The sequence below is a fragment of the Hyla sarda genome, chromosome 10, assembly GCF_029499605.1.
Source record: "Hyla sarda isolate aHylSar1 chromosome 10, aHylSar1.hap1, whole genome shotgun sequence".
NCBI classification, from domain to species: Eukaryota; Metazoa; Chordata; class Amphibia; order Anura; family Hylidae; genus Hyla; species Hyla sarda.
The window spans coordinates 100,737,308-100,749,531 of NC_079198.1; the positions used below are offsets into that span (position 1 = coordinate 100,737,308).

The window sequence follows — 12,224 nt, forward strand, 5'->3', positions numbered from 1 at the left end:
AATTACTGTCAAAGCATTGTCTATAATTAGATCTACGCAGTCATTCATGTTGATTTTTCTCTCCCTTGATTGACATTTAGTGTCCTCCAATAACTAATGACGAAGGGTTAATTATTATTATTAACCTAGGCATATAATACTTAATGGAAATATTATTTTTTTGGGGAAAAAATATGTTTATTTAAATAAAAAAAAATTATAAAAAATAATATATATATAGATTATTAAATTAAATGACTACTTGTAGGTAACTCATTATCTGTAATTCTATTCCAGATCTGATATCCAGAATAAAGAACGTAAGGGTAAGCGGGAAAACCTGATGGTGGACAACAGTAACATTGCCAGAACAGGTATTTATTATTCATGGAAGTATTAGGTCAAGTTCAGATGACGGAATTTCAGCAGAATGCTGTGTTCTTAAAGAGGTTGTGCGCTGCCCTGCCTTTCGGAGCTCCGCACGCAGCGTCCGGAAGTTCATTACTCTGAACGCTGTGTGCGGGCTTCCGTGTTCGCGGCCGCCGGGCGGGACGTCACGCCCGGCCCCCTCGTGATGTCACGCCCCCTTCCCATAGACTTTGGTAGAGGGGGCGGGCGTGACGTCACAAGGGGGCCGGGCGTGACGTCCCGCCCGGCGGCCGCGAACACGGAAGCCCGCACACAGCGTTCAGAGTAATGAACTTCCGGACGCTGTGTGCGGAGCTCCGAAAGGCAGGGCAGCGCACAACCCCTTTAAAACAAAATGTTGCTAAATTTTTAAACCCCATTGACTTTAATGGGAATCTGCTGTGGAATTCTGCAAAATTGAAGACTGCTCTTGAATGGGATAGCGGAAGCCCAATGAAGTAAATGCGCGGTAAGTTTCAGCAGAATTTCCGGTGGAATTTTTCGGCAGAATTCCGGATAGATATTCCGCCATCTGAAGATGGCCTCATAGTGCTGAAAGTAAAAGGGGCTGTCTAAGTTTAGAAAATTGTATCAATCTGCATTTTCCCTTGATTTTGGCTTAAACTGTCTCCACGGTAACAGACAACAAACACACCTCTGTAGTCAGATCCTGCCATACTTTCTTCTTAGTAACCTTTCTGAATGTGTACTAGGATACAGTGGGAAGAGAAGGGAAAAAGTATTAGATTATACAGAGTTAGTCAGTGGCTACCATGGAAATACATAGTTCTGCATAGGGATATAGACAGTAGGATGTTCTGTTAGTTTTTTTCATTAGAAACTGTTGCAAATTTACTTTCATGTTAGAACAATAAAAAATGTGGTGTAAAGGTATTCATTGTCTTGAAGTATACCTGTCACTTTAAAAACATTTTTGATATGTCCTAGAGACATATCAAAAGTTTTGATCGGTCGAGGTCTGAGTGTTTAGATCCTGAACAATTGTTAGAACGAGAAGGGAGAAAAGTGCAGCTGATCAAGATAATCCAGTAGACTTGCATTGTAAGTTTGTCTCGCTTAGCGGTCTCTTCTCCCAGCTAGTTCTAGCTATCAGTCACAGTCTGAACACTCAGATCCCAACTTATCAAATCTTTTGACATGTCTCTCTAACGTGTCAAATGTTTTTAAAGTGACAGTGCCCATTTAGGGACCTAACCACAATAATATGAAGATAGTTTTATAAATATCTAAAATAGCCATGAACAGCATGCTTTGGAGTAACTTACATGGGCAGATACTGTACTGATCTTGTTAAAGGGGTACTCCGCCCCTAGACATCTTATCCCCTATCCAAAGGATAGGGGATAAGATGTCAGATCGCCGGGGTCCTGCTGCGGAACCCGCTATCATTACAGAGATCGCTCTGCACGTAATGACGGGCAATACAGGGGCTGGAGCATCGTTAGGTCACGGCTCCGCCCCTCGTGACGTCACGGGCCACCCCCGTCAATACAAGTCTATGGGAGGGGGCGTGGCGGTCGTCATGCCCCCTGCCATAGACTTGCATTAAGGGGACGGGCCGTGATGTCATGAGGGGCGGAGCCATGAAGTCACGCTGCTCCGGCCCCTGTATCGCCCGTCATTACGCACAGAGCGAACTCACTCTATGCAGTAATGATGGCGGGGTGCCGCAGCGGCGATCCCCGGGGTCCCCAGCAGCGGGACCGCGGCGATCTAACATCTTATCCCCTATCCTTTGGATACGGGATAAGATGCCAGGGGCGGAGTACCCCTTTAAGGCAGGTTTGTGGAGAATGGAATCGATGTGGTGCTCGCAGACAAATAGGAAAATCCAAGAAAGTAGAAATGAGGTCTCGGCACTCACAAATCTCTTGCAAATTCTTATCAGTGTTTATTCATACATAGGGTAACATACAGAACGCATTTCAGCCAAAAGCCGTTGTCAACTGTTACGGTTGACAACGGCTTTTGGCCAAAACGCGTTCTGTATGTTACCGCATGTGTGAATAAACACCATTAAGAATTTGCAAGAGATTTGTGAGTGCCGAGACCTCATTTCTACTTTCTTGGTTTGTGGAGAATGACCGTGTGTGCTTTACCACTTCCTGATGGGAGACTAGCAGGAATACCATAAAAGTCTATTTGTGAAGAACCTCTTTACAAGAGACAAGGAGAACCAATGGTTGACCCCCAGCAGACTGCTTCCCCATTCTGCCTTTCTACATAGTACCAGTCCAGCTCAAAACATGTCTTTCCAGTTCCTAAGCATACCCTTCATAGCAATCATTTTATTTCCATTGGAATTTTTGATATTTGCATGGCCAAATTGCTGCGGTCTAACTCTCATCTGATTGGTACAAACACATTGCCTAATAACCATGTTCTTTTTATGTTTTTTTTATTTTATTTTTTAAATAGCACATTCATAGCAACTAGTATAAATATGACTGCCAAAAGGCTTTAAAAAAATAAATAAATCACTATTGATCCTTAAAGGGGTACTCCGCTGCTCAGCGTTTGGAACGCACTAGAGTTTGGAACGCACTAGAGTGGGATGCACTAGAGTGTGGTTGAGGGAAATTAAAACTTTTTGGGTACAGCCCACTAAGATTAAAGAAATTATTTTCGATCTGAAAGAGGCTTAGCTAATGTCGCAATGCCTTTAAAGGAGTACTCCGCTGCTCAGCGTTTGGAACAAACTATTCCGAATGCTGGAGCCGGGAGCTTGTGACATCATAGTCTTGCCCCCTCATGATGTCACGCCCCACCTCTTCAATGTAAGTCTATGGGAGGGGGCGTGACGGATGTCACGCCCCCTCCCATAGACTTGCATTGAGGAGGTGGGGTGTGACATCTTGAGGGGGCAAGACTATGATGTCACAAGCTCCCGGCGCCGACTCCAGCATTCGGAATAGTTTGTTCCAAACGCTGAACAGCGGAGTACTCCTTTAAGCCTCTTTCAGATTGGAAATATTTTCTTTAATCTTAGTGGGCTGTACCCAAAAAGTTTTTATTTCCCCCAACCACACTCTAGTGCATCCCTACAAATACATCCTACACTCTCTGAATGTGTTCTGTAGTATAACTATAGTTCATTTCCCAGATAAAATAAATGGGATTGTTTGCTATCCCTGCAGCTGTCGGCTCCAGAACAATAGAAGTCAGATTGTTCGGCATTTCCCATTGATTGTTAAAAAAATCAAGCCCCGTCACGTAGATTGTCAGCTCTTTTCCTATTACCGGTGATATGGGACACAGGAATAAACAAGGACAAGTCAGGGCTGTACAGTCAGTCACATGTAATAACCTTTATACTACTTTACACTCATATTACAGAACTGAGGTGGGGGCCGCATTGTTGAATAAAGAATGCACTGATCGAGCCGCCGCGTCTCCAAATGAAGAACATACATTGCAGAAAACTTGACATGATGCATATGGAAATTGTAGATCTCCATCAATGCATAAGATGCGTAGAGAAAAAAACAAACATGTTTTCCATTGAAGAGATGGATTTGGCCCCTATATTATACCCAATTTTTAACAAAAGATCTCTTGTTCTGCAGCTATATACTTATTGCTACCAGGTTACCAGCGGCATGACTCTCCCTACATCTAATGCTCATTTCAGTGCATACCACCGACAGTCCATTTACTATCTAGCATTAAAGGCTCTTCAAGGGGGAGTACCTCTCTCCACCTGTTAGTAACTAAAAGAACTGTCTCCATGTTTACATAAAGAAATAGCTGCCAGTAATGTATAGCGTGTTTGCTAGATACCTGTAAAGAAAAACTCCGGTTATGGAGAACGCTATTTAAAGACTGGAAATAATATTGATTGTCAATGCAAATCACTTATCTTTTCTTGCATTGATTTTGAGAGACACAATTCTTTTATTTTTAGTCACATCCAAAGCTACTTTCAAATGTCAGTATTTTTTTGTTTTGTTATTAGAGAATACAGCATAGTGGCATAACCTAAAGGAGTACTCCGAGATAGAAAAATGTGTCCCCTATCATTAGGATAGGGAATAAGTGTCAGATCACGAGGTCTAACCATTGGGATACCCCCCACAACCTCCCGCAAGGCTCCCCAGATCTCCTCCTAAATGGAGTGTGTCATTTACTACACAAAGCTGTGGCCAACACACCCCTCCATTCAGCATGGGAGACCCAGAGATTCTCGAGTGCAGTGCTCCAGCTCTCCAATAGAGATGGATGGAGGGGGTGTGTTGGCCTCCGCTCATTCAGGACCAAAGCCGGAGCACTAGGCTGGAGATCACAGGGGTCCCAGGGGTCAGACCACTCGCAATCTGACACTTATCCCCTATCCTCAGGATAGGGGATACATTTTTCTATCGCGGGGTACCCCTTTATAGTGAATCTATCAGTTGGATTTGCTGCTTAGAGCTCTATATACTGTTGGATAGCTGTTGGGGTATAAAAGTAAACTGTACCTTTCTTGGTGCTTATGAAGATTGACAAACTTATAAAATTGGCTCTTTATTTTTCATCCAAGTGTCAAGAAGGTGGAGCCAAGCTGACCTACTGCCACAGCCTGGCAGGTCTCCTCTTGCTTACTCTCCCCTCCCAGCCTCTCCTTGACCTTGATCTCTTATTTTCATTTTACTGATTAGAAGCAGATACTGAACATATTTATTTTCTTTAATCTGTTTTACATTTTTGGATTGTAAGTTTTTTACATAATTTTTTTGTACATTATTATGGGGGGGGGGGGCTGCCATATAGCTTAAGCTTTCAGAGATATGCTTTACAGCCAGCAAGCTCAATGGGTATAGACAGCAATAGATAGGAGCTGTCCAATTGACAAGAATAGGAAAGGTTTCTGGATATGCTCTGTGACCTTCTTAGAGCTCATTCCTTAAGGAAGGGAAGACTGAGCTTTGAACATTATCCGTTGTCTTATCTGCTGTTTCCTCCTTTTTTACTGTACTCCTTCCTGTTATGATAAGGAGAACACTGCTGAAAAAGGAAGTCTCAGCTCAGTCTAAGGCCTAGTGGTCAGAATGAAAACTGCAGGATTTCAGGATTATTTTAAAACTTAGATTGTAAAATGACAGATTAGAAAAAACATCAGCAAAAATTCCTGGAAAAAAAAATGTTAAACAAAAAAACTTGATTTCAACAATAGGTATATTTTTAATGACACATTCCCTTTAAATTTCCCTATATTGACAGAATGCAGAATACTGAAGTCCGCACCATCTCTGACTTTTCATTAGCTGGAAGTTTGCTAAAGAATTATCACTGGTACAAACTGCCGCAGAAATTCCGATTGCAGCCTGTCATGTCATTTCTTTCTGTGGAATCCACTCGGATATGCATCGAGGTGGCGCATTTACGAGCGGTCCTAGTGCCGGCATGGTCTGCTGGTGCCTGCTGTCTGCATAATGTCTGCCTGGATATTTTCCGGGTGGACATTCCGCCATGTGAACATAGCCTTAGGCAAGAATTTGATAATACAAGTATATTATTTCATTGTTGTCCCTACATTGCCTATTGCATAAATAACAATGACAAAAAAATTTTTCCATAACAATAATAATCATCAAAATACATATTGTGGGTTATTAGCTTTTTTTCTTTTCTTTCCTTTTTTTTATTTTTTTTTTATTTTTATTTTTTTTTAGCTTTTGTAGTACAATGACTGCTGGCTTTGTTACACTCCCAAGAGCGGGAATGTGCCATCATATGCCTGATACGTGACCTTCTCCCCTTTTACTGCTTAATTTGGCAGATATGCCATTCAGGAGTCTGGTAAAGATAGGTGACTACCTTTGCATGAGTTTTATGATCTATATTGGTGATATTTGTCTTACTCTGCTTCACATATCACTATGAAACAGTGAATAAGACAATCTCCATACCAGTGTTCCCCAACCAGTGTGCCTCCAGCTGTTGCAAAACTACAACTTCCAGCATGCCCGGACAGCCAACGGCTGTCCGGGCATGCTGGGAGTTGTAGTTTTGCAACAGCTGAAGGCACACTGGTTTGGAAACACTGCTCTATACAGTGCTGCAGAAAATGTTGCTGCTGAACAAAATAGTAGCCTTTGGCTGTCCGAGCATGCTGGGAGTTGTAGTTTTGCAACAGCTGGAGGCACACTGGTTGGGAAACACAGATTTATAGAGTGCTGCAGAAAATGTTGCTGCTGAATAAAATAATAAGACAACTTCAGTTTTTAGTATTTTAGAAGGAAACGCTCTTTGGGGTATTCCTGTTACAAATAAATCATATTTATTATCTACAATTTTATGTATATATTTTCTGCGTCAGTTTCTCACAGATCTTTGCTTGCAGTCATTGAATAAGAACCTTCACTGTTTACTTCCAAGGGGATATAGAGATCTATCCCGGTCATGTGACGGACACAGGGGTACACGGTTTTAATAACTGCACTACTACGCCTCATGCCCCTGATTTTTAATCTCCTGAATCTAATAGTGACGAGTGACATTCACTTCCTGCAAAAAGAATTCTGGGAACAATTAATATAGAACGTATCTTGGGAAATTTTGGAACTTCACATGATACAAAGAATAACCTTATTTTGATAATTTAGGGGGGAGATTTTTCAAAACCTGTCCAGAGGAATTGTTGCTGAGTTGCCCATAGCAACCAATCAGATCACTTCTTTCATTTTCCATAGGCCTTTTTGAAAAATGAAAGAAGCCATCTGATTGGTTGCTATGGGCAACTCAGCAACTTTTCTTCTGGAGAGTTTTTGATAAATTTCCCCCTAAGTGACTTGTATGTTTCGGTTTCTCTGTTACTATGGCTTTTGGACCCTAAAAACCAACCTTCATATATATATCAACCAAATGCGGTATATAACAATAAGATAAGAGGAGATGGATTGGGAAGCGGCATCTTTCTCATACAGTGCCAATGTATGACAAGCTTAAATTAGTTACAGTACTTTGACAGCAACTTCATTCATTTACATATCTATTGTCAACCTTTAATTTGGAATTGTTCTTTTCTTAACCTCCTTTCCATAACTTTAGGTTCCTTTTGTTCACTTAACATCAGAATGCCATGTTACTCCGGTTATGGAGGAGTCACAAGTGTGGGCTGTCTTACAGAAAAATTGATGACTTATATTGTTGTGAAGTCTTCCATAAAGTGAATCTAATCCCTATGAGAAACAGCCTTCTATCTAGAACTCCCTCTCCCCCATGTCTACCAGCGAGGTGGGGACTACTGCCGTGGGATGCCCATTGTTGTCATCCCTGCTGGTGCCCACCGTGGAACCGTGCATGAAGAATGCTCGATTATTCCAAATCCACTATTGTAGGATTCCTTCTATGGGAAAACATTCCACTCTTTGCCAGGAGATGCGTATATATTAAGTGGGGTATGCAACTGAATGGCAGCAACCGATGCCAGGCTGCATTGTCTACCCACCTCCCCCAACACAGGACTGAATGACGCTTACTATTAAATCCCATGTCAAAAGTGTCTATACAAGTGATAAATGAGGGATTTATACTGAAATATAGTGGAACAGATTACGCGAGAGTAATGTGTTTAATGAATAGAAAGATAGATATGAGATAAATAGATAGATAGATAGATAGATAGATAGATAGAAAACATTAGAACCCAGCATTCACAATATTATTTCAGTGAAGGAAAGCTGATACTTTAGTCATTAATATGTGTGCAACATTTCAGCTCATACAGAGCCCTATTCATATATAAATATAGATATGAGGTTTGACTCTTATGAAAAGTTATGAGACATATAGGTGCTTTATAGTTATTTAGATAAATAAGAGATCGATACAAGTTGGATAAATAAATAGATAGATAGAAGCAAGGATAAGTTGGCCAGCACATACTGATACCAAACTACTGCATGGACCTGGCATACAGGTGCACGCTGCTAGGCTGAATATACAGAAACAGGAGAATACAGCAGCATACTGCTAGCACAAAGATGCAGATAAATCATGAAATGCTATATTGCTACAATGCAAAAAATGAAAAATTGGAGGTGCTTTGCTCACCATTTGGTGGCCAAATAGTTTGGACAATACCACCGCAATAAGGTGACCTCATTGGGACGGACCCTACACTGTGAATGTGCTTCTGTGCAATCAGTTAACAGGCTTGTAAGGTCTGGAACATCCAGCACCTTATAACGATGGGTAGGGTGCAGGAGCCAACATGGAGGCAGCCACTTCCCCATATGTATCACACAAACAAGGATAAGTTGGCCAGCACATACTTATACCAAACTACTGCATGGACCTGGCATACAGGTGCACGCTGCTAGGCTGAATATACATAAACAGGAGAATACAGCAGCACACTGCTAGCACAAAGATGCAGATAAATCATGAAATGCTATATTGCTACAATACAAAAAATGAAAAAAATTAGGTTTATAGATAGATAGCTATGGGATGGATAGATAGATATGAAATATATGACATATAGATACATAGATGAATTGATACTTGTGGTGGCCCAGTACAGGATGGTGTGTTCCCGTACTTCTCCTGCCCTGTCAGGCAGAGTCTCTCCCTGTCCCCAGGGCCCCCTTTATGTGTTATTCCCTATGTACATAGGTTGTATAATAAAATGTAAAAAAAAAAATTTCTTTAATAGCTGTTACCATGTGATTGTTACTCAGAAGGCCCTAGTGACCAGGTGTACCCCCAAGTGACCTATGGGCTCCTTGCACAGCCCTTGCACAGCCCCTTGCACAATATTTCCCTTAGCTCATTGCTATTCCTGCTGAGGTCCAGTTCAGTCATCTCAGAGTGTCTCAGCCTCTAGCCTAAAGTCTGCAGCCACAAGTCAGCTCAAGTAAGCTCAAAGTCCTCTTCATGTCAATTGTCAAGTCAGTCAAGTCAAGACTTCTATATAGTCACCGTGGCCTGCACTAAAGTGTCTCTACATACTGCAAGTCCCAGCAAGCCTGTGAGGTCCCCCTGTGTCACTGGTCACCTCCTTGGGATATTGGCTGTACTGCATAGATTGTATCACCTGTCTACCCTCAGGAAAGCTACTGTTGTTCGTAACTTGGTGTCGGTGTCTTCATTGCCTCGTGCCTAGCTCAGGACCAGCGGTATTACCTTTGGATGGTTAAGGCTAAACAACGCCCTGGCGTCACGACAAGAAGGGGTTAATAACATCTGCCCCCAAGGTTACATCTGCCCTGCATTGCACCCCACTGACACCATATACTGTAGATAAGAAAGACCTGGGAACAATAGAGAAATATTGAGATATAAGACAGATACTGTTGCCTCTATAAGGGGGAAACTACAGGGAACACAATTATTTCCCTAACTATGGGATACAATCGCTGGGACCCTCTCTCTACCGGGGCCTGGCTACTCACCAGTCTCCCGGAGAGACTCCGGCATCCTCCTTTGGAGATGAGCAGGAGTGATGGCCCGCTCAACCAATTACTGGCTGAGACAGCACCCCATCTCAGCTGGTAAATGGCGAGCTGATTTTACTCCTGCCCATCTCCGAAGTTGGGGGCTGGAGTGCTCAGGAGTATGGTAAGTCGATTGGTGTGAGCCGTCAACTCATGCAGAAGTTCGCATGGGGTCCCAGCCATCAGATCCCCCTTAATCAGATGGTAATCACCTGTCATGTGGATAGCCGATAAGTTGTGTTCCCTGGAGTAACCCCTTAATATGTGACTCCTAAGTATATATGTGTATCAAAATATAAGAGAAATGTTGGTGTTTAATCAAGAGTGGTGTCCGAGGAATTTGCAACAAGGGGAACAGCCCCCAATATGCAGATTATATGTGGATTATCTTGGGATAGGTGCAGGTTTCATAGGTGAGTCTCGCATCTGTTAGACTTTTAGAGCATATCCTGTGGATATGCCATACATTTCAAGATGGAAGTAACCCTTTGAGATGACTTCCAGCGTGAATATAAGCTATATAGAGATCCAAGCATGAGCAGTCAAGCGGCAGAATCATCGATCACTGGTTTCCTATGAGAAACCAGTGATCAATGTGAAAGATCAGTGTGTGCCGTGTTATAGGTCCCTATGGGAGCTATAACACTGCAAAAAAAGTGAAAAAAAAGTGAATAAAGATCATTTAACCCCTCCCCTATTAAAAGTTTGAATCACCCCCCTTTTCCCATAAAAAAAAAAAAAACACAGTGTAAATAAAAATAAACATATATGGTATCACCGCGTGCGGAAATGTCCGAATTATAAAAATATATCATTAATCAAACCGCTCGGTCAATGGCGTACGCGCAAAAAAATTCCAAAGTCCAAAATAGTGAATTTTTGGTCACTTTTTATATCATTTAAAAATGAATAAAAAGCGATCAAGAAGTCCTATCAATGCAAAAATGGTACTGTTAAAAACTTCAGATCACGGCGCAAAAAAAATGAACCCTCATACCACCCCATACGCGGAAAAATAAAAAAGTTATAGGGGTCAGAAGATTACCATTTTAAACATATTAATTTTCCTGCATGTAGTTATGATTTTTTCCAGAAGTACGACAAAATCAAACCTATATAAGTAGGGTATCATTTTAATCATATGGACCTACAGAATAAAGATAAGGTGTCATTTTTACCGAAAAATGTACTACGTAGAAACGGAAACCCCCAAAAGTTACAAAACGGCGTTTTTTTTTTTCAATTTTGTCGCACAATGATTTTTTTTTTCGTTTCACCGTAGATTTTTGGGCAAAATGACTGATGTCATTACAAAGTAGAATTGGTGGCGCAAAAAATAAGCAATAATATGGATTTTTAGGTGCAAAATTGAAAGAGTTATGATTTTTTAAAGGCAAGGAGCAAAAAACGAAAATGCAAAAACGGAAAAACACCCGGTCCTTAAGGGGTTAAAAATTATTTCAGGGACTTAGGCCGCAAGCTAAAGGCAAGGACCTCCAAGGTAGTATTTTCTGAAATATTACCTGTACCACGAGCCACACCAGAGAGGCAGCGGGAAATTAGGGAGATAAGCAAGTGGCTCAGAAGCTGGTGTAGGAAGGAGGGGTTTGGGTTCATAGAGAACTGGGCCGACTTCGCTGTCGGATACCGGCTCTACTGTAGGGACGAGCTGCACCTCAATGGGGAGGGTGCAGCTGTGCTTGGGGAGAAGATGGCTAGAAGGGTGGAGGAGTGTTTAAAGAGTACCTGTCATCAACAAAAACTTTTAATATGTTGTTCATAATCATTAATGAAGAGATATTGTAATATATCTTCATTAAAAAATATTCATATTTATACCAGTTTTTTCATTTTATACTTTTGGCCACTAGGGGTCTCTCTTCTATGCCTGGTCTGCAAATAGCTTCCTATGCTTTTCATAGTAAGTGTACAGCTTTTAGGACTAATGCTGAAAGGGTTCTGGTCCTTCCACCGGAAGTTCAGTACTCTCAGCTCAGGACTCGCTCCCAGCCTGTGAGCTGAGAGCACTGAACTTCCGGTGGAAGGACCAGAACCCTTTCAGCATTAGTCCTAAAAGCTGTACACTTAATATGAAAAGCATAGGAAGCTACCTGCAGACCAGGCATAGAAGAGAGACCCCTAGTGGCCAAAAGTATAAAATGAAAAAACTGGTATAAATATTTTTTAATGAAGATATATTACAATATCTCTTCATTAATGATTATGAACAACATATTAAAAGTTTTTGTTGATGACAGGTACTCTTTAAACTAGGGACTGGGGGGAGGGAACCTACAACATAGAGGGGGAAGATAGTGTAGGTAGAGGGGGGGACTTAATATTACCTGGGGGTGGAGCGGAGGGTGGGGTTAGAATAGTTAATAGGGATAGGCATCA

General features: G+C 41.7%; 1 protein-coding gene across 3 annotated transcripts in view; it reads left to right on the plus strand.

Annotated features, from left to right (window-relative positions):
- MORN1 (MORN repeat containing 1) overlaps window positions 1-12,224 on the plus strand; it is a 443,783-nt gene that overhangs the window by 423,925 nt on the left and 7,634 nt on the right. For all 3 annotated transcript variants that reach the window (XM_056543353.1, XM_056543352.1, XM_056543354.1), the window contains one exon: window positions 277-353. In XM_056543353.1, the coding sequence (XP_056399328.1) occupies window positions 277-353 (77 nt within the window). The remainder of the gene's footprint in view (window positions 1-276; window positions 354-12,224) is intronic.